General features: G+C 44.3%; 3 protein-coding genes across 12 annotated transcripts in view; 2 read left to right on the top strand and 1 right to left on the bottom strand.

Annotated features, from left to right (window-relative positions):
* syne1b (spectrin repeat containing, nuclear envelope 1b) overlaps window positions 1–14,010 on the top strand; it is a 77,397-nt gene extending 63,387 nt beyond the window's left edge. For 5 of the 9 annotated variants that reach the window (XM_070979094.1, XM_070979086.1, XM_070979087.1 and 2 more), the window contains 22 exons: window positions 100–294; window positions 519–644; window positions 755–910; window positions 1,727–1,885; window positions 2,056–2,222; window positions 2,336–2,498; window positions 3,810–3,997; window positions 4,106–4,256; window positions 4,387–4,569; window positions 4,707–4,844; window positions 5,363–5,554; window positions 5,658–5,985; window positions 6,695–6,763; window positions 7,424–7,551; window positions 7,747–7,873; window positions 8,029–8,240; window positions 8,521–8,721; window positions 8,857–8,985; window positions 9,204–9,416; window positions 10,022–10,114; window positions 11,067–11,125; window positions 12,914–14,010. In XM_070979094.1, coding sequence (XP_070835195.1) covers window positions 100–294; window positions 519–644; window positions 755–910; window positions 1,727–1,885; window positions 2,056–2,222; window positions 2,336–2,498; window positions 3,810–3,997; window positions 4,106–4,256; window positions 4,387–4,569; window positions 4,707–4,844; window positions 5,363–5,554; window positions 5,658–5,985; window positions 6,695–6,763; window positions 7,424–7,551; window positions 7,747–7,873; window positions 8,029–8,240; window positions 8,521–8,721; window positions 8,857–8,985; window positions 9,204–9,416; window positions 10,022–10,114; window positions 11,067–11,125; window positions 12,914–13,157 — 3,621 coding nt within the window. In that variant the 3' untranslated portion in view covers window positions 13,158–14,010. The remainder of the gene's footprint in view (window positions 1–99; window positions 295–518; window positions 645–754; window positions 911–1,726; window positions 1,886–2,055; window positions 2,223–2,335; window positions 2,499–3,809; window positions 3,998–4,105; window positions 4,257–4,386; window positions 4,570–4,706; window positions 4,845–5,362; window positions 5,555–5,657; window positions 5,986–6,694; window positions 6,764–7,423; window positions 7,552–7,746; window positions 7,874–8,028; window positions 8,241–8,520; window positions 8,722–8,856; window positions 8,986–9,203; window positions 9,417–10,021; window positions 10,115–11,066; window positions 11,126–12,913) is intronic. The other 4 variants (XM_070979093.1, XM_070979088.1, XM_070979090.1 and 1 more) reach the window with 3 other exon arrangements.
* A 146-nt stretch (window positions 14,011–14,156) lies between these two features.
* ccdc170 (coiled-coil domain containing 170) lies at window positions 14,157–17,220 on the bottom strand. The gene is made up of 8 exons (XM_070979095.1): window positions 17,164–17,220; window positions 16,818–17,000; window positions 16,201–16,503; window positions 15,682–15,882; window positions 15,398–15,571; window positions 15,017–15,259; window positions 14,576–14,779; window positions 14,157–14,440 (listed from the first exon to the last, which is right to left on the bottom strand). Exons 1-8 carry the CDS (start codon window positions 17,188–17,190, stop codon window positions 14,165–14,167), a joined length of 1,611 nt encoding a protein of 536 aa, XP_070835196.1. The 5' UTR covers window positions 17,191–17,220; the 3' UTR covers window positions 14,157–14,164.
* Window positions 17,221–17,856: 636 nt separating this feature from the next.
* Window positions 17,857–21,868, top strand: rmnd1 (required for meiotic nuclear division 1 homolog). Of its 2 annotated transcripts, none has more exons than XM_070979394.1 (12): window positions 17,857–18,053; window positions 18,435–18,908; window positions 19,002–19,107; window positions 19,183–19,258; window positions 19,664–19,703; window positions 19,800–19,900; window positions 19,979–20,085; window positions 20,165–20,229; window positions 20,365–20,441; window positions 20,632–20,752; window positions 20,840–20,956; window positions 21,353–21,868. In XM_070979394.1, the coding sequence occupies exons 2-12, from the start codon at window positions 18,462–18,464 to the stop codon at window positions 21,383–21,385; spliced, it is 1,290 nt and encodes a 429-aa protein (XP_070835495.1). In that variant the 5' UTR covers window positions 17,857–18,053; window positions 18,435–18,461; the 3' UTR covers window positions 21,386–21,868. The 2 variants fall into 2 exon arrangements, with proteins under 2 accessions (XP_070835495.1, XP_070835493.1); XM_070979392.1 differs by having other exon boundaries at window positions 17,878–18,241.
* Window positions 21,869–23,805: the final 1,937 nt, after the last annotated feature.

Raw genomic sequence — 23,805 nt, 5'->3', positions numbered from 1 at the left:
CAATAAAGAGGGAATAAACCTACTTGGAAAGCACTGAACAGACAAATCTGTAGCCTGATCAGTAAGAATGATAGTATCTGTTTGTTTATTCTGGTTCAGCTTAAGGAAAAGGTGCTGCAGCGCCAGCAGGGCAGCTACATCCTGACAGTGGAGGCTGCCAGACAACTGCTCCTATCAGCGGATAGCCGGGCAGAGGTGGCCCTGCAGGCAGAGCTTACTGAGATCCAGGAGCGATGGAAACATGCCAGCATCTGCCTGGACGAACAGAAGAAAGAGCTGGCCACCTTGTTAAAGGTAAACCAGACAAATTGCCAGCAGCCTGTTGAGTGCAGGGAACCTCAGGGGACAATGAAAGGAGAATCAGTACTTCTGCATTGCAAGTGCAAGTTTGAATGCTTTTCTTTTGTTTTTTCAAACTTCCACCAAGAGGGACAACCAGCTTTTACCTTTGCTTTAAACGTGGAATAAAAGTTATACAGTACTGATGCAGTTGCAACCACTGTTTGTGTCATGTACAGGACTGGGAGAGGTGTGAGAGAGGCATTGGTGGATCACTGGAAAAGCTTCGGGCCTTCAAACGGCAGCTCTCTCAGCCTCTTCCTGATCACCACGAGGATCTGCAAGCTGAGCAGATGCGCTGCAAGGTCACAGCCATTTTCCAGTGATGTTTTACGAAATTTATTGAGTGTAAAAATTCTGTCTGCAAAATGTAAAAATGAGTGTTAAAGTGATATTACTTTTGTTTCGACAACAGGACCTTGAGAACACATTTGATGGCTGGACCGGGGATATGGCCCATCTGACTGTGCTGCGGGAGTCCCTGTCTTGCTACATCAGCGCTGAGGACCTGTCTGTCCTGCAGGAGCGAATTGAGCTGCTGCATCGACAGTGGGACGAAATCTGCCATCAGGTACAGTGCACTGCTGTCTGAATGTACTGTGTACTGCTTAGCTGATCACCTACTGGGGGCATCTTTTAAGTAAAACTATGGACAGTTACTTCATACTCATGCTCCATATCACACAGCATTAACCATGCCTCATTTGTAATTCTCATAGGTGTCACTATCTGATACGCTGGTCTTGTCCCTGCAGTTTCTTGAGTTACCAAATGGTGGTGCTAGTGTCAAGCAAAATCAAATGACTGTTATACTTTGGTCTGGATGATGTCAGTTAGCCATCATCAAATGCCATCATCTGGATAGAAATGGAATATTTATATGACTAATGAGTATTAGAGATGCACCTGAATCTTATGGAGGGAGAATGTTAATAGCAAGATTTTTAGTTCACAGTGTAAGAAGATAAAACAAAAGTGTTTCCTCTTTTTTTCACACATTGACTCACAAAAAAAAGGTGTAAACCATGAGTGCACTATGTGTGTTTATGTTCCTCAGATTACTTAAATGTAACTCAAAATGGCATATCACTTCAGATTTTAAAGAGGAAACTTTCTTCAACTGTCTTCAGTTGCTTTGGCATGCAAACTGAAACCTCAAGGTCGTAATTTTTTTCAGCGTTGCATCCTGTGCAGGGCAGATAAAATGTGCACACAGGAAACACAGAAGCACACACTCACTGCTTGATGCAAATGTGTCAGTCATGGTGCAGTGATCTCTATGATCTCTGCTTCCTTTCGAGACTTTTTGACATGAATGTACTTTTGTTTAACACGTACTTTGCACGGTGATGCACTTAACTGAACATATATTGCTGTGCCTCGACAGCTGGTGCTACGCCGGCAGCAGGTGAGCGAGAAGCTGAATGAGTGGACCGTATTCAGCGAGAAGTACAAGGAGCTCTGCGAGTGGCTCACCAACATGGAGAGCAAGGTCTCCCAAAACGGAGACATCAGCATTGAGGAGATGATCGAGAAGCTTCGCAAGGTAAACAGAAAAATGAGTGGACGCCGATATCTCAGATGTATCTAGCATTTACTGTTTAAAGAAATGCAGCTAGAGCCAAGCTTATTTTGTTTATGGCCTTTAAACCATGGAGTGTACTACACCCAGTGATGCACCTGTCATTCATTCTCTTTATGTCTGTTGTGTCTCAGGACTACCAGGAGGAGATCACTGTGGCTGAGGAGAACAAGCTGCAGCTGCACCAGCTGGGAGAGCGCCTGGCCAGAGCCAGTCACAAGAGCAAAGCAGCTGAAATCGAACAAAAACTCACCAAAGTCAGCGATCGCTGGCAGCACCTCCTGGATCTCATCGGAGCCAGGTGAAAAGACACCTGAGTAGCTAAAAAAGGCCTGTAATTTATTCCAGCATGCTGAGTGCTCGAGTTTCTTACATTAGATTATACTGACGCAGTTGAATGAATTATGTTCACAGAGTGAAGAAGCTGAGAGAAACTCTGGTGGCCGTGCAGCAGCTGGATAAGAACATGAGCAGCCTTCGCTCCTGGCTGGCCCACATCGAGACCGAGCTGTCCAAACCCATCGCCTACGACTCCTGCGACTTCCAAGAGATTCAGAGGAAGCTCGATCTGCAGCAGGTAACGTTATGTACACGACAGTGCTTTTACTTTCAATTGCAATTCACTGTCAACCTGCAACCTTAAAGTAGCAGTGAGCATATTTTTCGTGTGTTTTTTTCATTGTATAATATCACAAATTACAAATTTGCCTCCCGTTCATTTTGTGAATTGAACGGGAGTGAGTAGGCCTGCGGACTCGAGCCTACGACCGAATCACACCAGTGCTGATATTCAGCACAGCAGCACGACCTCAAGTGTGATATTGCTGTTCTACAAGTGTATTTTGATAGTTTATTATGATTTGTTTGTTTATTTAATCATTTATTTGGCTCTGCCAACACAAATAGTTCCGCAGCTGGAAGGGAGACAAGGCTGTTGCCAGGCAACACATAAACATTTCCTACGCACAAGCTTGTTACTCTGTGTCTGCAGATTACCGCTACTTTGTATCATTTACATTTATCTGAATGTTTCCATTTATTGTGCAACCACTGAAAAAAGAGTCTGTTGACAGACGTTTTGGTGGCATGATGTGTGTTTCTGATGAGTTAACAGCTCGATCAGATAGCACGTTGCTCCATCGTTTCCGGCTCTCCATAGATCGTCTCCAGTAACTTTTTAGCAAGCTTTCAGACCTGTGAAACAAGTTTTTGCTTAGATATGTATTTTATGTTCTGCGACACATTATCTGTGAATCAAAATTGACATCATAGTTTGTGTCTGTTTATATAAAGCATCTCACCTATGTCCACTCACTGCCATGATCTCCCTCGCTTCGAGTCCAGCGTCAGACAGTTTCTGTATGGCAGTGGCTCTCAGGCTGTGGTTGGTGTAAGACGTGTGTGTCCCTGCCTCCTTGTACATCCTGGGTAACACCTGTGACAGCTGGTGTACTCCCAGGGGAATGGCAGTATACCAGAAGCTGTCTGTCGCCACTGTTACCCTCCTCGGCTGCAGATACATGGCCTTTGCATCAGGTGGAATTTTCTTTAGGTACTTTTCGAGCAACGCGGTTATTAGAACGCCTGTACAGCGGAGTGATAATGTCAGTAAAAAGTCTCAGTGCTGTCGTGCTCTATATCAGCACTCATGGAATGTCTCTTGGTTGGAACTAACTGTTGTATAATTAACTGTAACTAAATATCCATATAAGTGTATTCATTTGACAGAAGTAGGACATTTTGCAGATTTTTTGATAAATCAACTAATTGAAAGTTGTTTCTAGTTATGATTTCCCTCTTTGTCTCTCTCCCACCCTGTGTATAATTCACTTATTCTTACAGACACTCACACATACTCTCTCTCTGTTTCTCCTCTGTCACCACTCAGGAGCTTCAGCGTGACATAGAGAAGCACAGTACAGGAGTGGCGTCTGTACTGAACCTGTGTGAGGTGCTTCTGCACGACTGTGACGCCTGCGCCACCGATGCAGAGTGCGACTCCATCCAGCAGGCAACTCGTAGCCTTGATCGCCGCTGGAGGAGCATCTGTGCCTTGTCTATGGAGAGGAGACTCAAGTAAGATGTCATATGTTTGAGGAAAACAAAAAGAGAGAGTAATATGGAGGGAAAACAGGTGACTGTGGTATTCCTTACTACATTTTCACCAACACTTCCCTGTGTTAGGATTGAGGAGACGTGGCGTTTATGGCAGAAATTCCTAGATGACTTCGCACGATTTGAGGAGTGGCTGGCCACTTCAGAAAAGACTGCTGCTCTGCCTAACTCCTCCGGTGTCCTGTACACTGTAGCCAAAGAGGAACTGAAGAAATTTGAGGTATTGCAAAAGTATTGTGTGTAAACGTTTAAAAGCCTGACACAGAACACAGGGCACGTTGATTTCTTCCTAGACCAAGAAGGATGGTGGTTTATTTTGACCCCATTAATGAAAGTCTGCGTTTCTGTAGGCCTTCCAGAGGCAAGTCCACGAGAGCCTAACTCAGCTGGAGTTAATCAACAAGCAATACCGCCGCCTGGCCAGAGAAAACCGCACTGACTCTTCCTGTCGTCTGAGGGAGATGGCTCACGATGCCAATCAGCGATGGGACAACCTGCAGAAGAGGGTGGCATCAATCCTCCGCAGGCTTAAGGTGCAACATTGCACTTTAATGTAAACCTGTGTGTTCTGCCTGCCAGAAGCTCTCTTGAGCTACTACGTGCATTATAGTTGTATAATGTACAAGCGTATGTCATTCTAAAAAGCAGCATCTCTGTTTCAAACACGCAGCACTTTATCAGTCAGAGAGAGGAGTTTGAGACAGCCAGAGACGGCATCTTGGTGTGGCTGACAGAGATGGACCTGCAGCTGACCAACATCGAGCACTTCTCTGAGTGTGACATTCAGGCCAAGATCAAACAACTCAGGGTGGGTTTGTCAAGAAATTTCAGACCCACACGTCTCCTCACTGATGTATTTACTTTGTATTGACAATCAAATATTTATTTATTGTCACTGCTGATGTTTTGGCACTTACGATTGTTTTGCACACTTAAGAATTTATTTCTTATTTCTATAGCAGATACGGAAAGTGAGCAAAAATGGATTCTGCTATGGTGTAGGAAGCCTTGATGTGTACTGATTAAGAATTTCACGTTTAGCTCTTGATTTGTTTGGAACACTGTGGAAAGGATTTTTCTCCATGCTTAGATACAGCATTTTAGATCCCTGTAATCTCATATGTTCTGATCTTTGCCACCATGAAGAGCAGCCTGACTGTCTTTGCATGGTTGATATTAAAAGATGACGCTGACGCAAATCAGGAAATTGATGTGGAAACATCATGCATTTTGAAATTGAGGCTGTGAAAGAACCTCGTGTTTATGATCAAAAATAGAATTAATGAGGACTTATTCATCTATGCTCTTCCTCCTCTGGTCCCGCAGTCGTTCCAACAGGAGATCTCCCTCACTACAGCCAAGATCGAGCATATCTTCCACCAGGGAGAGGCGTTGATCGAGAAGAGTGAGCCTCTGGATGCTGCTGTTATCGAAGAGGAGCTGGAAGAGCTGCAGCGCTACTGTCAGGAAGTGTTTGGTCGAGTAGAGCGCTACTACAAAAAGCTCATTCGGCTTCCTGTAAGAACTGAGAACATGTGTTCCAGGCACCAAAAATATGTCTAATTCTCATCTTTTCAGACATCAAATCCTCAGCATAAACTCTCATGAACTTTTTCTCCAGCTTGCAGACGACGATACTGAAGTGTCATTGTCAGACCGTGAGCTGGAGCTGGACGAGCCCGGCGATTTGTCCAGCCTGCCATGGAACGAGCGTTTGGGGGACGGCTTCCTGTCACCTCTGCCCTCCTCCGGACGCTCGGCCTCCCTGGCGGCCCAGCTCCGGACCGAGCGCTCGGGCAGGGACACTCCAGCCAGCGTAGACTCCATTCCCCTGGAGTGGGACCATGACTACGACCTGAGCCGCGGGCTGGAGAGCGCCAGCAGGGCGCTGAGGGAGCAGCAGAGTGAGGAGGGAGACTTCCTGCAGCGGCCGGCCTCAGCCTTGTCAGGTTGGTTTCTAAACACGCACACACACCGTTCTGCTTCAAGTTAAAGTGACTTTTAAGAAAACTGTGATTTAGAACAATGGCATATGAGATATGGTGCATAAATCAGAGAATGATTTATATGAGAAAGGAGAGCATCCTTTAATCCAGTGGCATTTGTGGCTCGTGACCCCTGCCGCAGTGTCTAGTTGCTCTTGCAGCCCCTTGCATCAGTAACCTGTGTATTTGAGACAGACTCTAAATGCCAAACAGTACGAAGGTGCTGTTTAATGGCCAACTCTGACCTCTCTGTTCTCTCCAGAGAGGAGGAAAGTAAGAGTTTTCCTACAGGAACTGATGACGCAAGTGGCACAAAGAGAGTGCCTTAGAAAAAAATCACATGCAGCTTGAAATGCCAGAAAACATCTTGGATCTGATTGTTGAGGAACGTTGTTCTTTTCTCAGGTCGTGATCCAGGTTTCAGCCATAGTTTCAGCCATGCAGGAGTAGGAGAAGGCTTTGCCAATACACGTTTGTGTCATGGATGACGTGCAATATATAGAAATACAGTGTATTTTCCTGTGACTGATGACTTATCTGTGTGGAAAACTCCATCTGGTGGGGCATGAAATAAGGTTAAAAACAGCAGATAAGCACCAGGTCAATCAGTTTATGGAGTCAAACTGTGTAATGCCCACTGCTGAATGTGTGTACTGTATAATGTTTCTTCCAGATGTAGTGATCCCAGAGAGCCCTGAGGCCTATGTTAAACTTACAGAGCAAACACTGAGGTCCTCCACTGGTAGGCAACAGCAGACCCCAGCATGCCACATGTGTTTGGGGCCAGAATTAACAGCCGCACTCTGAGTGAAACCTCACTTATAGCCGATTCACCAGCTTGGACTTTGATTTGAGTTGATTTCCTCTCTTATACACACTTTGGGCACACACTATAACCAGTGGCAACACTTTCTAACATTGGGGGATAGGGTCAATTCCATTTTTATTTCTTCAATTCACTGGTTCTGCTTTAGTCTCTAATTTGGCAGAACTGAAATGGAATTCAGCCTAACCCCTCTTTCTAACTGGCTTTCTTACTTTTGTTTGCAGTGTGCTGTGTAGCTAACCACTTTGGATTTCTTTGACGTGCATGTTGTTTTATTGTCACAGTGAGCAAATGCCAACTGTGAACTTCTTGCTGAAGGGATTGCAGATTTGTTTAAAGTAAACCTCTCAGGCTCCGCTCACACAGAGACACATCACGGGCACCGTGAGCGTGGTCGGGAAAGAAATCTGCACTCCTGCCCACTCTTTCAAATCATTTTTCGCTCTCCGCGTCTTGTGTTTCTGTCTGAACGGAGCCTCGTCTCTTCTTGGGTTTTAAAGTATATTTCAAATAACCATTGTGATCGAATATTTGAGCATAATCTGCAAAGGTGACCGGTCGGTGTTGTGTCTACAGGGGAGGTTGCCTCTACGGACTCACATATTCACCCTCTGGATGCCAGCCGTTTCCAGCTGCAACAAACTGACAGCAGCCGCAGTCGCACACCCACGAGCACAGAACTGGATGCCTCATACATGGGATATGTACGTGTTACTCTTACAGCTAAATGACGACTGAAGGCCAAAGCAAAAAAGAAACACTTTGTGGAATCTTACATAACTGCTGCTGAATTCTGTTGTCTATTTTTATGCAATTCACAAACAACCCATTGGCGTAAGATCTAAAAAACAAAAAAAAAACACATTTATTTATGTTTGTGAATAATGTGTGTTATATAGATGCGGCTGCTGGGTGAGTGTCGTGGCAGTATTGACACAGTGAAGAGGATGGGCTTCGAGCTAAAGGAGGAGGAAGACACAGTGTCTGGACTGGCAGATCCCAGCAGCTCAGAGTCCCAGACATCAGGTACGGCCTCTCCTGCATGCACATGCATATCCTACCATACGTTACCATACATTTAAATGAAGGTATACGTAAGGAAAAGGTGGAAATACGTAAATGTTTTCGCACCTTTATCCAGTGGGATACAGCTCTTTTTGCTCTTCCACCCTATAATCCAGGAGTGATCGAGCGCTGGGAGCTCCTGCAGGCTCAGGACCTCAGCAAAGAGCTGCGCACAAAGCAGAACCAGCAGCAGTGGCAGCAGCTGAACTCTGACCTGAACAACGTTTGGACTTGGCTGGGAGAGACGGAGGAAGAGCTGGAGCAGCAGCGGAGGCTGGACCTCAGCACGGACATCCAGACGATTGAGCAGCGCATCAAGAAGCTCAAGGTGTGATTTTCTTTTTCTTTTTGGTTTCCTTTTACCACGTCCTAATCCTTTGGTGATAACTCCTGCTACTCAGTTAGCCTCCTGATACATAGAGCAATTTGATAACATAGCAACTTGGTGCCTTCTATCAGCTTTATTGGTTTACACGTGGGATCAAGTCCTTGTACTGGTTCTATATTTTAATGGCAAAATCATCTATTTTTTCTCTTTGTTACATCCCTTGAATGTTGCTCTGAACGACTGCATTTGTTAACTGTAAAATGTAAATGTTTGCCTCCAGGAGCTGCAGAAGGCGTATGACAAGCGCAAGGCTATTGTGCTGTCCATCAACCTGTGCAGCGCTGAGTTTGTGCAGTCAGACACAGAGGAGTCCCGAGAGCTACAGGCCAAACTGAAAGACATGAACAACCACTGGGACAAACTGGGCAGCTCGTTGGAGGAGTGGAGGTCTTCATTGCAGGACGCTCTCATGCAATGTCAAGTAGGTGCCAGCCGTCATCTTTAGACCCTCTAAATTAAAACAGGGGGCCCAATGCACACCTTCAGACTGTCTCCCTGAGCTGTAAGTATGCATGTGGTTGAGTCCCTGCTATCCTGCTGCACATCTGATTATTAGGACTTCCATGAGATGAGCCACGGTCTGCTGCTCTGGTTAGAAAACATTGACCGCAGGAGGAATGAGGTGGTTCCCATTGACCCCATCCAGGACAGCGATACTCTCCACGAGCATCATAAAACACTTACGGTACAGAACTGTAATCTATACCACCAAAGCTTGGGGGGTTGCAAGGCCTTCTTGATTTTGATTGAAGGGGTGTATGAAAACCTTTTTAAAAATATATATTGCTGTGGACACTTAGTGAGCCCAGGGAAGAATAATATACCTGGAAGCACCTGTTTCAAATACAAAATACCAAAGATTCCCCGTTCCGAATTCATGTCTCGTGTTCTTAATCCCCACAGAAAATCCGCCAGGAGCTGCTGGACTCCCAGCTCAAAGTGGCTTCGCTTCAGGACATGTCCCTCCAGTTGCTGGTCAACTCTCAGGGCAGCGACTGCCTGGAGGCCAAGGAGAAGGTCCATGTCATTGGGAACCGCCTCAAACTGCTGCTAAAGGAAGTAACCCGAGACCTCAGAGAGCTGGCCAAGATCCTGGACATCACCAGCAGTCAGCAGGTAGAGCTCTGCTCACTGTCCACCTGTGCTGTGTTACCTGCATGGACCTGAAACACAGACCTATTTATTTTGAGTATGTTTTGTTTTATGTTATGTATGTTATGTTTTGTTTTGTTTAATGATTTAAATTCATTTAAAAATCTGATTAAATCTAATTACAATCCAAAAGCCGCCTATTTAAGGATCAAAGGGCAGATGTTATTTTTCTCATTAGTAAGGACTAACCGAGTTTGAGCAGCTCATTTAGACTATTAATAAAGTTAAGCTATGAGAGTACAGATGTAATTGATCCACGCGCAGTAAGCAGCGGCCTCCTTCTCTTATGGTTGAATGAAACCGTTGTTGTTGCTTAAGCTGTGCTACATACCAGGGATATTTGTTCCAATTAAACTGAGTTGATTCAAATATTTAGCTGTTATTTATCAGCTAACACTGCAACAGAGTCGTCTTGGTTTTGTGTCTCCCTTCACTTGGGAGCAGTGTTAGAAGCTACAAAACCAGATTTGGCCCGCAGGCTATTTGCCCACCGCCGTCTGACATTTCCTGTGTCTCTCACCGTCTCTCTCTGGCTTTGTCTGTCTTTGTGGAAACGCTTCCTTTGTCAGGATCTGTCGTCTTGGTCGTCGGCCGATGAGCTGGACACGTCCGGCTCCCTCAGTCCTGTATCAGGGAGGAGCACACCAAGTCGGCGGCGATCGGTAACGTATACGCCTACCTGCACACGGTGTTCTTTGAAACGCCAGGTGTTGAGTTACCCCTCTGAGTTCTTACAGTAACCTGTGCCCCAGATGCCCCGCTGAAGGCCATATCCACCCCTGCCATCCCAAAACCTCTCCTCACACCTTTCTACACCTCCACAACCTGCTCTACACTCCCTCCCTCTGAATTCTGAACCTTTTCCCGGCCTTTCACTCCTCCTGCACGTTCTCTGTTCCCAGAACAAGCCCTGCCAGAGACTGAGGACTCCTTTCTCTCTAACTTTTTATTTCCTCCTTTTTCTCGAATGACTTTTTCGGTTCTGCCCTAGTTGTCACCTTTTCTCTTCCAGTCCTTCCACACTAAAAAAAAAAACTTCCGTCCTACAAATCTTTTCTCCCACTAGACTTTCCTCTAAACTCTTCTCACTCTAGTTTTGGCTTGATCCCTGTAGTGTTACTCTCAGGAATACTGGCTGTCATGAAACTGCTAGTTTTGCAAAAGAAGCCTAGAAACTCTTGTTTTATGATGTAGAAAGCATTACATCATATTTGTTTATTTTGCAGGCTATAAGGATGAGAAAGCTTTATTGATTGCATCAGTTTTGAGTCATTATTTATCTAAATATCAGTCCAAATAAGCATGCCACTGCTTATATTATCCGTATGTTACTAAATGTGAAATCCATGCATCGCATTGCACAATTTGTAGCTTCCTATTTGCAATGGGTTTGTTGCACTCACGAGCCGAAGCACTTCAAAGTAGTCGTGCACTTTGAAAAGCCAGAATCCTTGTTATCACGAGTTACAAAATCTATCACCTTCACATATGATTTTGTCGCTGCTCTTCTTTCATTTTGGGATTTCTTTTCATCGGTAGCTTTGTCTTGATTTGCCTGGACTGAAACATACTTTCTTTCTTTTACCCCCCTCCCCCCCTGTTCATTGCAAACAGCAACGGGGCAAATGTAGTCTGTCACAGCCTGGACCCTCTGTGAGCAGTCCACACCACAGGTACCTTTCTGTTGGTTTCTAGCACACCCAGAAGATAATGGAACTCATCAGCCCATGATGCACTCGGAGGCCGATTCATGCTTTCTAATCCTCCCCAAGTCTCAAACAACAGCTGTGTTTTGAAGAACAATAAACGTGCCAATTTCAGTTGTCACTACTAGTGCCAGATTAGCAGCTCATGATAGTGAATTCCATCATCTTCTGTCAGTCTAGACGCTCTGTGTAGGCTAGGTGACGAGGTGAAATGCAGCCCGTACATCCTTGATAAAGACTTTCACAAGGAATGGTGCAAGGCCTCTTCTCCGCCGGTGTCCTTGGCTGCTTAATATCGCTAACCAGAGGGCATTTCTCACGTTTCTGCACAAACGTTTCTGTATATCTAACACTCCCTCACTGTTACCGAGCAAGCACACTCTTTCTCTCAAATTGCCGAGCCAGTAAATGTCTGCAATGAACAACGCAAAGGCTGCAGTCTCTCTCTCTCTCTCTCTCTCTCTCTCTCTCTTGTGTGATATTTCTTCTTCTTCTTCTTCTTCTTCTTCTTCTGCTGCTGCTATCTGACTATCCACCATCTCCTCCACCCCCCCTCAGTCTGTCATCTGTGAGTCTTGCCTCTCAGGTCTCCATTTGTGAAGCGGTAAAGGGCACATTAGCAGCACAGGACAACCTGAGTTTAAATCATACGTCACTGCATACATACATGTCCATGCATTCCTGGATCCAGGGATCATTTCATGAAGTACATTTAGAGAGTACTGCAAGTCTGTTTCCTCCTATTTTAAAGGAGTGAATCAGTAGTTTTTCACAGTAGGTTTCAGTAAGTGAGTGTCTTTACAATAATTCCCTTTAGCCGGCTGTGGTTTCTAACCTTTGAGGCTAAAAGAAGACAGTTTTTGAGGGTGATGGTGACTGTAGGCAATACAATTAATAATATGGCTCTTTGGGAAATGCACTGATTTGCTTTCTTGCTGAGAGCTTTCTTTTTTGGAGATGCTAAGCTAGGTTAACCGTCTCCTTGCTCTAGCTTCATGTTTAACACACACACTCGAGACCGGTGTAACTCTCAGAAAGAAAGCAAATCAGCATGTTTCCCAAAGATTGCTCTTAAACAGCTTAGCTAAATTCAGACAGGCTGTTTCTAACGGCTGTGCTCTTCTTGCCTCGGCATGCTTTGCATTCTTCAACAGGACACAAAGCTTCAGAGAGTCCTTTTAAAAGAGAATATCTGATCATTCAGCTGATACTTGCAGCATGCCCTCTGTCTTTTATCCTAACACCCTTTGCAAAGGAATGCAAGCTCACATATTCAATGTATTTGTTTGGTGCCGGATTGTACAGTATGTATGGCCTGAAAACTGTTTCGTGTCTGTCGTTGTAACTGTGTTGATCCACTCAGTCTCAGTCAGCGTCACAGTGTGTAACCCCGTCCCAGCATTGCTTTGAACCGTGTCGGCGATGTCTCTCGAACACATCATGGTGCTTCAGTCGAGCACTGTCATGCAGTTCTCCTGTCGCTGGACTGAGATCTTATTTGGATTGAAAACTGACAGACAGCACCTGAACACTGAAGCGTATAGAGATAAGGAAATTAGATTACAGAGCAGATCGAGTGTGTTTATTGAATTTGACTCATTTGATTTATCTTTGACTTTTGAAAAGCACATTTAAAGTTGCAGTTAAAGTTATAATGTGATTACGCAGGACAGGGATTTGTATGTTCCCACCGATCGGTGTGAGTCACTAAACCTCAGTCTGTGCTGCGTTGTGAATGCGCGTGTGTGTGAGCAGGTCTCGCAGCGGCGCTGGATCCGCTTCCTTCCCTTCTGATGCGGAGCCGCCGGCGGGTCGCTGGTCCTCGTTTCTGCGGCGCGTCCTCTGGGTCGCGCTGCCTCTCCAGTTCTTCCTGCTCCTGTTAGTGGTCTTTGCCTTCCTGCTGCCATTGTCTGAGGAGGACTACTGCTCTCAGTCCAACAACTTCGCTCATTCCTTCTACCCGATGCTGAGCTACACCAACGGACCACCTCCAGTGTAGGCCGGCTGTAACAGCGATTCATTTTCTCGCATCAGTGTGACTCGAAGTGGAATCGCGTCAACAAAAACTTGATCATCCATTTGTCTGCAGAAAAACAGCTGCCATCTACAGTTAATATCTTTGTGTGTAGCACATAGGATCAAGCATCTCACTCTGTTACTCTGTGCAATGCTGTGTCGATTAAGGAGCATCTTTGGTGTAGCAGAACTGAAGAAAGTGTTTCCTCCCGTGGTGGACGTTACTGTGTGAACGCGCTGAAGAGCAACTCAGTGGAGCGTTAATGTCGTATTTCTCTGAAGAGATCCGTCAGTGGATAGCACCAAAGTTAAATGCTGAAATTTAGCCTGTGAATTTGCTCGTAACTGAAAAATTTGTTTAAAAAAAGACAACAAACCAACAAAAAATAATAACATTTAATATATCTGACATTGCAATTATTTTTTTACCTGTATTTTGGCATGCAGTTCTCATCTTTTACTTACTCACATCCTCCACTGTGTCTGTGGTCAGTCCATTTTTAACTTGAATTTCACCGATTCATGTAAGATTTATTTAAGCCAAGTTGTGTGTTTTAATATCAAGGCCAGGCACAAATCAAGAGTTTAACCTTTAACGTCAGTCATCCATGGTCTTTATACATTTTGCTGCTTTATTTTTTAAACAGAACATAAAATACGACTTTATGATCGAGAAGTATGACATATAGAACTATTGTATATTTTGTATGACTGTCAGTTCAGTATCAAATGTATAACAGTCCGGGATTATGTAACATGTGTATATAATGGTAAAAAGTTCAAATGAAAGATGTATGTATATGCGACCATCAAAAACAACGAATGCCAAATCCTCATTTTGATATTTGGCGTTTTATTTCATTTTTTTGTTGTTTCAGTGAGGAAAACAGGATGTTTGATAGATCATTTCATACTGTATAAGGTCTGTTTTTGTATACTGTTTTCATGTGGACCATAATACCTTTTAAGTGCAGTTTATAGTGTATAAAACTAGGCTTCATGAAGGGGACCTGCATCCCCTGGATAAGCAGACCTGGAGGTAGAAAGATCCAAGGAGCAGCTGTCAGGACGGTCTTGGACGTGGTGGGGATGAGGCCTCTGGTGAGTGTGACAGTGCCAGGGCGTGCTAACATGATGAAGGTGGTGATGGTGATGATGAGTGTGAAGAACTGTCTCCAGCAGTTTGATGATTTCATAATTTGGAGGAGCCGGGGCTGTGGCATCCAGTCCCAACATCTGGGAAACAACCATCCGGAAATCCTCCATCTGGACAAAGGAGGACAAAAAAAGAAGATCTGAGTTTGATTTTTAAGGCGTAATCTAGCTGTAAGTATGGCTCAACAGATCATTTAAACCTCCTCCACAGCTGAGCTGATTGGCAGTATTGCACGGTTCCCTTACCTCTCTCTCCCTCTCAGTCAGCTGAGCCAGGCTTTGTCTGAGGGTGACGAGTTGTTGCTGGTCCTCTCTGGTCTTCTTCTCGTGGCTCTGCAGGTCTGAGCTCACAGTGTTCAGCCTCTTCTCCACCTTGGCCTTCCCCTCCACCAGCTGGTCCAGCCTCTTTCTCTGCTCCTGCATGGTCTGATTCTGTTCCATGACTTTCAACTTGGCACGTCAGACAGAGGCGTTTGGCCAAGTTACTCAGTGGCTTCATCGAGCTGCTTTATTGCTCTCAAATACTCTGACACTTAAAAATATATACTGTTGTTTTCAGAACTAAGCTCTAAATAATTGGTGTCCAACTCATCCACCCAAACACAGATATTAACACAAACACACGATAAATTATGAGGTGAAAATGCCTCTGGATTGACTCTGGGGCCGAACCCCTCTCCCCTCTACCTTCAGCTCGTTGGTGTGGGACAGCTGGGCCTTGAGCTCAGTGTTGGACAGCTTGGTGGCCTTCAGCTCAGCCTGGAGGCGCTCCAGTTTTTTCTGCAGCCTCCTGGATTCCAGATGAGCATCATCTCGTTCCACAGCCAGCGCTGATCGACTCCTCTTCTCCTCCTCCAGCTCGGACACCTTCTTCCTCAGGAGCTGGATGTGGAGTCCTTTGCTCTCCAGTTGGTCTTTCTGTGACTTTAACTATTGGAAACAGGGATCTTTTGTTATCAGGTGTATCTCCTGTCATGCCAAAGTAAAACTGTTGTTTAGAGCCCTTTACAATATCTAAAGATTATAAAACTGGCTGTAATTTCTCACCAAATGCCACTAAGTAGCTACCTTTCGCTGTAGACTGTAGGTCAGGCTTTTGCTCTCCACCAAAGCAGTTTTCTCTTGTTTAACAAGCTGCTCCACACGTGACAGTATGAGTTTCAGCCTCATGTCGAAGCCCAGATCTACAGCAATACTGTCAACCTTCATAGTCTCTGACAGCTGTTCCAGAAACTCTTCATACTGTTTGATGGAGCGCAGAGTAAACATGGACAAAGACGATTATGCACAATTCTCTCATTTAAATGCCTTCCTTGTATCTTCTTTTCCCTTGCCGCTGTGACCTGACTCACATGCTGTTTGCTGTGTGTCAGCCTGTCACGATGCACATCTGCTGCTAGCAGCTCCGTCTCCAGACCCTGCAGTCTCTCCCTCAGGTCCTGGACTTGCCGCTCTGCAAGCTGAGCCCTCTGCAGCGCACTGCGCTGGAGCTCCGTCTGCTCGCTCAGCTCCTCGGAGACCTGACACAGCCGGGCCTCCATCCCCGACAAAGACTATCTCCAAAAAAACGTAGTAAAGATGTTATAGTAGAGGTGCCTCTGTGACACATGGACACATGAGAATTAATATACAGATAATGAGGAGACCAGTGTTTGAAAGTAACTAAACAGATTTACTCAAGCAAAGTCACGCTGACAGCTCATTCTGGCTGCAGTGACTTTACTGCAGTCAGGTAATAAAAATAAGGACTTTACTGTGAGACCAACATAAATTGAATTGTGGCCTTCATGAGTTTGTGCACCTGATGAAGGAGATTTTCTTGCACCTTCAAGTTTTTGAGCCTGTGCCAGAAATCCAGACTGACTCCTCACCTTGTTGCAGAGGTCATCCACATTGAGTAAAATATCCGTCTCTGTGGGCAGAATGACATCCTCAGACTTCCCCTGCAGCAGGCCCGCCACCTTTTTCAGGAACATGTGCAGTTTCTCCTCCGCTGCCTGAGTCTCTCCTTGGCTTGACTGTAGTTTTCTTTCAAGCTCCTCCACCTGTTTCTCCAAACAGTGCGACTCTCGCCGAGCTGCTTCTGTCACTCTCTTGCTGGCCTCGAGCCTCTCCATCAGGGTTTCCCTCTCCATCTCAACACTCCTCCTTCCCACCACCAGGCCGTCCAACTCCTGAGGGAGATTAAAAAACCACAAAGAGTCACACCACACTATGATGTCAAATATTTAATATAAGACATGGAGGATAATCATCTGTGGTTTTCAGTGGCTTCAGTGCAGAGCTAACACTAAAAGTGTTAACGCACAAAAGGAAATGCAGATTTTCATAGGCACCACACGCACGAGCCTCGTGTCCACTCACGCAGGGAGACGTGAAAGGATGAAAGAACGTCCTTCAAAATCCTTTGCTTCTTTTGCTGTCAGGACACTTTTCTGTTGGGTGTACTGTGAACTAATTGCACTGACGTTTAAAGCTGTGTAAGTACCTCTTTGAGTGAATCTAGTGCTGCTGCACTGCTGGAGGCCTTCTTCCTCTCTCGGTCCAGCTCTGCCACCAGCCTGAGCACCGTCTCTCTGCTGGCTTTACACTCCAACTCACAGGACTTCACACTTTCCTCCAGGACACCGATCTTCATCTTCAGCCTCTCCCTCTCATGACACTGGTCCACCTGATGATTAAAAAAGCATTGAAGAGTTACTGTGAATTCTGTTGAAATCAAAACATTAAATCTGGTTCAGAAGCTCCCACATTAGGTGCGATTTAATTCAAGTCTAATAGCAAATATGTATCATACAGAGAGGTGTGAATGAATTTCTGTTGTGTTAACATACCTCATCAGAGTTTTCCATAACTTCCATAACTAGAAGTGTTGCAGGACAAGTGAGTACACAACAGTTTCTCCTGGCAACACCAAACACAGGTTATACCAGGCTCCACCACAAGGGGCGCTGCAGCTGAGAAAGTCTGACATCCTGAGACTTTTGCAAAAAAGGTCATTGGAGGGAAATCAAATGAAATTTTTTTTTTATCCTGTAAAGCGTTTAACACCTCAAAAAACTGCATTTAACAGCATAAAAGATCAATGCAAGAAGCTGATGAGATCAATGCGAAGGTCAACTCAACCAAACCTGTGTTTATGCCCTGAGTTGAGACTTCCAGAGTGCCCTTGCGCAACCTGAAATCATATAAATCCTACAAACAGCAGCCTGATGTAGTGACTCTCAGCCTTTTCAGCTCCTGAGCCCTTTAAATGAGATCACGTCTATCTATTTGTGAATTTTTCATAGCTCATGCAAGCTATACCTAAATCTGGTCATTTTATTTTAGGAATGCACAGCTGGAAAAGACTCAGCCACACAAAGAGCCCCATAGAATTACTGTCATTTATATTCTGTCTGTGGGCGCAGAATTCCTCCTTGCAGACCTGTTGTGAAGTAGACTCAACTACCTGTCTGCAGCAGCAGCAGCGTCAAGCCTTCAGCCTGCCAGTCTCCGCTCGGGGAATAGACGTCCTCCTACATCATCACAAACAGGAAATGAGCGGCAATAAAACTTTATTAGCAAACAACAAACACACTTCCCGGGTCTGTCATGTCAGGTCACATATCGTTAGATACGTGAGTCCGAAATTGTATTTTAAGTTAAACAGTCAACATAACTGCAGTTTTCCGGCGTGTTGGATAAATCGACTCGTTTTGAATTGCCTCTTTTTCATTCGCCGGTAAGCTAACCAGCGGCTAACCGCTAGCTAACAGCCACACACTGGTTTACAGCAGCGCGAGACCACTTAAACTTAACTCCTAGTGTTCAGACGTATTAGTTTTTCGTGTGTAATTCACGCAGTTTATTTAACATGGGGAAATCGTCACGAGACTGCCAGTGAGGATATCGAAAGCTAATATAGTCCAGGTCAGTCTTGCTTGTTTTGGCACCTGTTTTTGTATTTAAATCGTCTTTAAGATGTGTCAGATTGCAGATTTTAGTTGCATGTCTACTTGCTTATAGATGCAGGTTTGTTTACAGAGGTCTGTGATGCTTGCAGCTTTGAATTAGAGTTCAACATGTGGTGGAGTTACGCCATCAGCTGTGTCCTGTGTTGTAGCTCACCTGTCTGTCTGTCTGTGCTGAGATGCTTCTCCGGACGTTGTGGTCCAGACTGGGAGCCCAGCGGCCTGCAGACAGGAAACCAGCCTTCATCTGTGCCTCTGCCAGTCTCTCCCAGTCTGTCCAACCACGCCAGTATGAACCCAAACCCAGGACTCACTCAAACTGCTCTGGCCCGTGGATCTTTTCAAGGACCTGTCATTTAAACTGTCTTCACCAGCAGCAGGAGCTTGTGAGACACGTTCTGCCTCCTTCAGGTGGATTCAGAAGTCCCAGCAGCACTCCGGTAATATCCCCTGGATTACTGGCTGAATGTAGAAGTGGACAGAAGCGTCTTTATTCAGCCAACATTGTCAAGTCGATGATAAAACCAAACTTGAACCCAGGAACGGTGCCTGGGAAAAGGGCTCCCAAAGGACCAAGAACAAAACAGCCTTCCAGAGCCAATCAGCCTTCCCTGAACGAGGACCAGGTGATTCAGCCCGCCGTCGGATGAGTGACCGATCCTGCGAAGTGTTGTCATGTTTTTGCTTTAGATGTGAATTCAACCTGTGTCTCTCTGCAGGATCTGATGCAGTGTATCGCCTTTGCAACAGCAGATCAGTATCATTTACCAACACTTTGCCACGACCTGGTCAGCCAGGGCTTCCGGGAGATAGACTTACCGAGAGGTACGACTCCGAATCATTCATTCATTCATTCAGAGTTTAACGCGCAGCTTCATGACGATCATGTTTTCATTTCAGATGCATCGAATGTGCTGGTGATAAGCACAGACATGGCTGCGAAACCAGATGACGAGGCTGTCATGTTCTTCTTCAGGTAGAAATAAGTCTGTTTTCAGTGCTTCGTTCAGGAGTTTATTATGATAACATGAAAGTACTTTGAATATGGATTATCAGATGCTAAATTATTTAAAAGAATTACATCAATATGGAGAGCATTTCGCTCCATGCTGTTTGAGTCCAGTATTAATCCAGCAGCGAAAACTACAACTCAAACCGTGGCTCAAAGCATTTAAATCACCTTTGATCAAATATTTCCTCATGGAAATCATAACTATTCAGTGTTTAATTTAAGCAAAGTTCTTGTCTGACTGATAGAGAGCTTGTAGAAAATGATGATTGTATTCCTCATGAGGTGTTGAAACGTGGAATTGTGGTGTTTTGGTAACTTTTCGTTTTTCTGGTAAATCCTGGACTGACTCTCCCAATCTGAAAATTTCAGGGAAGGCTCGGTAGTTTTCTGGAACGTTGAGGAGAAAACGGTAAACAAAACTGTGTCTTATAATGTGTAGCATCTCATTAATTGTGTACCTCTCTGCTGTGGCGTGCTTCCTCGACAGTGTCCACTGTCTTTACAGATGAAAAGAGTGATGAGGGTGCTGGAGCGTCACGAGCTGCAGCCCTACGAAGTCGCGTTAGTCCACTGGGAGAATGAAGAGATTAACTACACCCTTGGAGAGTATGTCGCTCTTCACTCTCGAGTTGTTTCTGTCTTTATTTGTACCTTCGGACTTTCTGTAAATCTTTTCTCCTTCAGGGGAAACACAAAGCTTGAGCGCGGCAACTTTATTCTGAGTGACAACATGGATCAGCATGAAGCTGTTCTGGAGAAATTTGCCTTTTCAAATGCACTTTGTTTGTCAGGTGAGACGCTCAAACGCCTGAAGATTTGGACTGTGTGTGACACTGTGCTAAGAGTGTAACCTCTTGCTCTCTTTACCAGTGAAGCTGGCGATATGGGAGGTGGCATTAGACAACTTTGTGGAGTCAATTCAGTCAATCCCAGAGGTACAGTGGACGCTTAACAACAGGCAGCATGGAATTATAGATAATTGATTATTTGGAATGCTTGCTCGTCTGTAAGGCAGATCATGCAGCAGCGCTCCCCTTAGTGCTAATGTCCTAATCTGTTTTCTTCCTTAGACGCTCAAGTCTGGCAGAAGAGTTAAGCTGTCCTCTGCAGAGGTTATGAAGAAGATAGGCGAGCTTTTCACGTTGAGGTAATTCAGTTTTCTCTGAATAGCAGCTCATTCAAGGAGAGACTTTTCTATCTTTGTTTTCTGGTTTCACAGCAGGCCAGTTGTTCCTGAGAATCAGTCTTTTTGTGTGTGTGAATTCAGTTCGGGTCTGACATCCATGTCTTTTAGCTCCGGGACGACAGACCTTTGTTTTTGTGTCCTCCTCTGACAGACACTGTATAAACCTGAGGTCTGACCTGCTCCTCACACCAGACTTCTACTGGGACAGAGAAAACCTGGAGAAACTCTATGAGAAGACCTGCCAGTTCCTCAGCATCAACCGCAGAGTCAATGTAAATAAAGTTAAAGCGGCACCATAGACTCACTCGGTCGCTTTGTGGTATTTTGATCTGAGCTCCAGTCATTTTCTGCGTTTTCAGGTCGTGAACGAGAAGCTGGAACATTGTACTCAGTTAACAGATCTGATGAGGAGCCACCTGAGTGAGAAGCACAGCTTGAGGTTGGAGTGGATGATAGTCATCCTCATTACTATTGAGGTAAGGATGGACAAGAGGTCTTTGTGTAAGTGTATGACGTTTTGTCAGCTTTCATTCATCACATCAAACCTGTGGTGCACACCTTAGTGGCTATTAAATGACCCCAATTCCAAAAAAGGGGGACGCTGTGTGAAACATGAATAAAAACAGATCGCAGTCATTAACAAACAAACAGTTGTACAAGACGTCCCTGAGTCCAGGTGTTTTTGGAGCATTCCACATCGTTCCCAGTCTTTAGTTGCTCCTGTCCAAACTGGTTTGAAACATGTTGCTGCATCAAATTCAGAATAAGCAGATATTTACAAAAAAATCAGTGAAGCCGAAGAGGTCAAACATTAAATACATTATCTTTGTCCTGTCACATAATATTACTTCTTTTGCTTGTTTTTCTTGTAGGTTTTGTTTGAACTTGCAAAAATGATCTTCTGAACTTCACCTCCAATAATGCACAAATCTAAAAAGGGCGCTCGAAGCTCCAAAGGGAGAATGCTGCACTATACGAAGGTACAGTAACTGCTCAGTGATTTGTGGAAGCAGCTGAAAACGTGAAGCGGACTGAAATATTTTTGAATGTCTTACTGTTCCTGATGACAGTACAAACTGTACACCTCAACAACGCATAATCATTGATTTTTACTGACTTGTGTTTGCTGATATATGTGTTTTACAATGTTCGATTCATTTTTACATGATGTGTAAAAGCCTATGAATCTTTTTCAGTATTTTAGTGTGAAAGATAATGTTTTCTAAATGACTTGGAGGTGAAAGCATCTCTCACCTCCAATGCAACATAATTCTTGTGACTGAAACACTAACAGTAGGAAAAAGGAAGAAAACTGTCAATCAAGTCCAAAACTGTGGATGGTGTGTTAAAGCCGATTCAATAAAGTGTTGTTTTAAATGTTGTCAGTCATGAGTGTTGGTATGTAATGATTACTAAGTAAGTACAAGTTCAGTTGAATGTCTTAAGCTCAGTTATGATCATCAATATAAAAGGAATGTCAAAACAACAAGTGCATACAGGTATGAATTTATTAAAATAATATTTTATTAATAAAACACTGGTAAATATATATGTAAATATGTAAACAGTGGTAAGTCAGATTTATGTTTTGCATTTTGTTATTAGTGAACATATACAGAGATCAGGGAGGATTCTTCATAAAAGTCAGTGTATGTGAAAGAGGACAAACAGCTGACGCAGCAGCCTGTCATAACCTCCATTTTTCTAACACTGGACTGTCGCTGAGCTCATTGAGGCTTACACACAAACAGCTGGGTAGTAAAACAGGACAAGCTGCCACAATCGTTAAAGTTAAGGCTCTGCTGATTATTATTAATGACGAATACATGTGTGTGATTAAGTTGAAAAGTAAATTATTACTAGTTTAAAAACAAAGATGTGACATGCTCTCATCATGCTCTTATTCTAAAACTTGCTAGAGTAGAAATTCTTAGATTCAAAATGATGCGACGTCTAAAAGCATTGAAACAGTCGTAATGTACAAGATAATATACAGTAATGCTAGTACGCACGAGTCTGCCTGTTATTTTTATCTGCATAGATCCCATGGGAGCATGTATTTAGGTGAAATGATTAAATAAATAATAGAAACTGTTTATGGACACAGATGGTACAAAGTAATGGCTGTGAAATATCTAAATGAACTGATGCTGTATGTGAGAGAAACCAACATTTTCCCGCGCATTAAATGTTAATGTTACTTCTGCAAGCAAATTAAAACACACACAAACGTATTTGAAGCGCAAAATTGTCTTATCTCTTCATAATATGCATTCTATTAAAACAGATCTTTGCAAAAGCATGGTATATAATTGACTTGACATGATAAGTAATAAAAATTGCACTATATTGCAAACAACTAATTGGACGTATTGAAAGATGACTTTGCGTAATGGATGTTGTTCACTGTCAAACTCTAGACTCACACTGCTTTCCCCTGAGAAGATGAGCACTTTTCCAGTCGATGCTTCTCTTGTCGATCTCTCTCGTTAATGACACACTAATGGATTTTTGAAAACTTCTTCTCCTTTTTGATTGTCCAGCCTTGAAATAAACAATATAGCATGATTAATTTATTTGAATGTTGAAAGAATGTGATGCATGATTTCAGTGTAAGAGCACTGATTCATAAGCCAAATTATCCAAGAGTGAAGAGAGAGGCTTACCGGGTCGTGGTGCTGAAGTTCAGTGAGATTAATCCCACTCCATCGTGGTGACGCTCGCAGTCGCACTTTCCACATCCTCAGGCGCAACAGCAAAATCTTCGTCTTCACTCTCAATTTCGCATTTTCCTTCCGTTTTGTCTGTTTCCTGTTGACTTCCTCCTTCCTCGTTCTTGGAAACAGGAGGAGTTTCAATCTCATTTCCAAGTTCAGCCTTTTCCTCTTGCTCCTTTTCTGTCTGAGGTTGTAGAGGTTCCCCCGCCTCAAGAAGGGCCACCTCTGTTATGACTTGGGCGTACATGACTTCCTCAGCGTCCATCCACACATCCCGGTCATTTTCCTCCTCCTTTTGTTTAACAGACTCCTCTGCTTTTGTTTCATGGTCACAAGTTTCAGAGAGTATTGGCTGACTCAGGGACACTTGCGTCGTCTTTGTCGGACTTATCTGTTGTACTGTTCCTGTTGCCTGAACACTGGAGGTAACGCTCTCTGTTGATTTGATTTGTTCTGCTGGTTCTCCTGTTTCCATCACCTGGATGCTGCATTCCTGCAGCACAGGCTGAGTCATGATCGTGACTCCCCCTGTTGAATCTAAGTTTGCCGCTGGTTCTGTGATTTCTGTTACCTGAACAGCAACCTCAGTTGATTGGGTCTGTTTTGGG

This window comes from Chaetodon trifascialis, chromosome 14 (assembly GCF_039877785.1).
Source record: "Chaetodon trifascialis isolate fChaTrf1 chromosome 14, fChaTrf1.hap1, whole genome shotgun sequence".
NCBI lineage: Eukaryota > Metazoa > Chordata > Actinopteri > Chaetodontiformes > Chaetodontidae > Chaetodon > Chaetodon trifascialis.
This window is presented reverse-complemented; position numbering and strand designations above follow the sequence as displayed.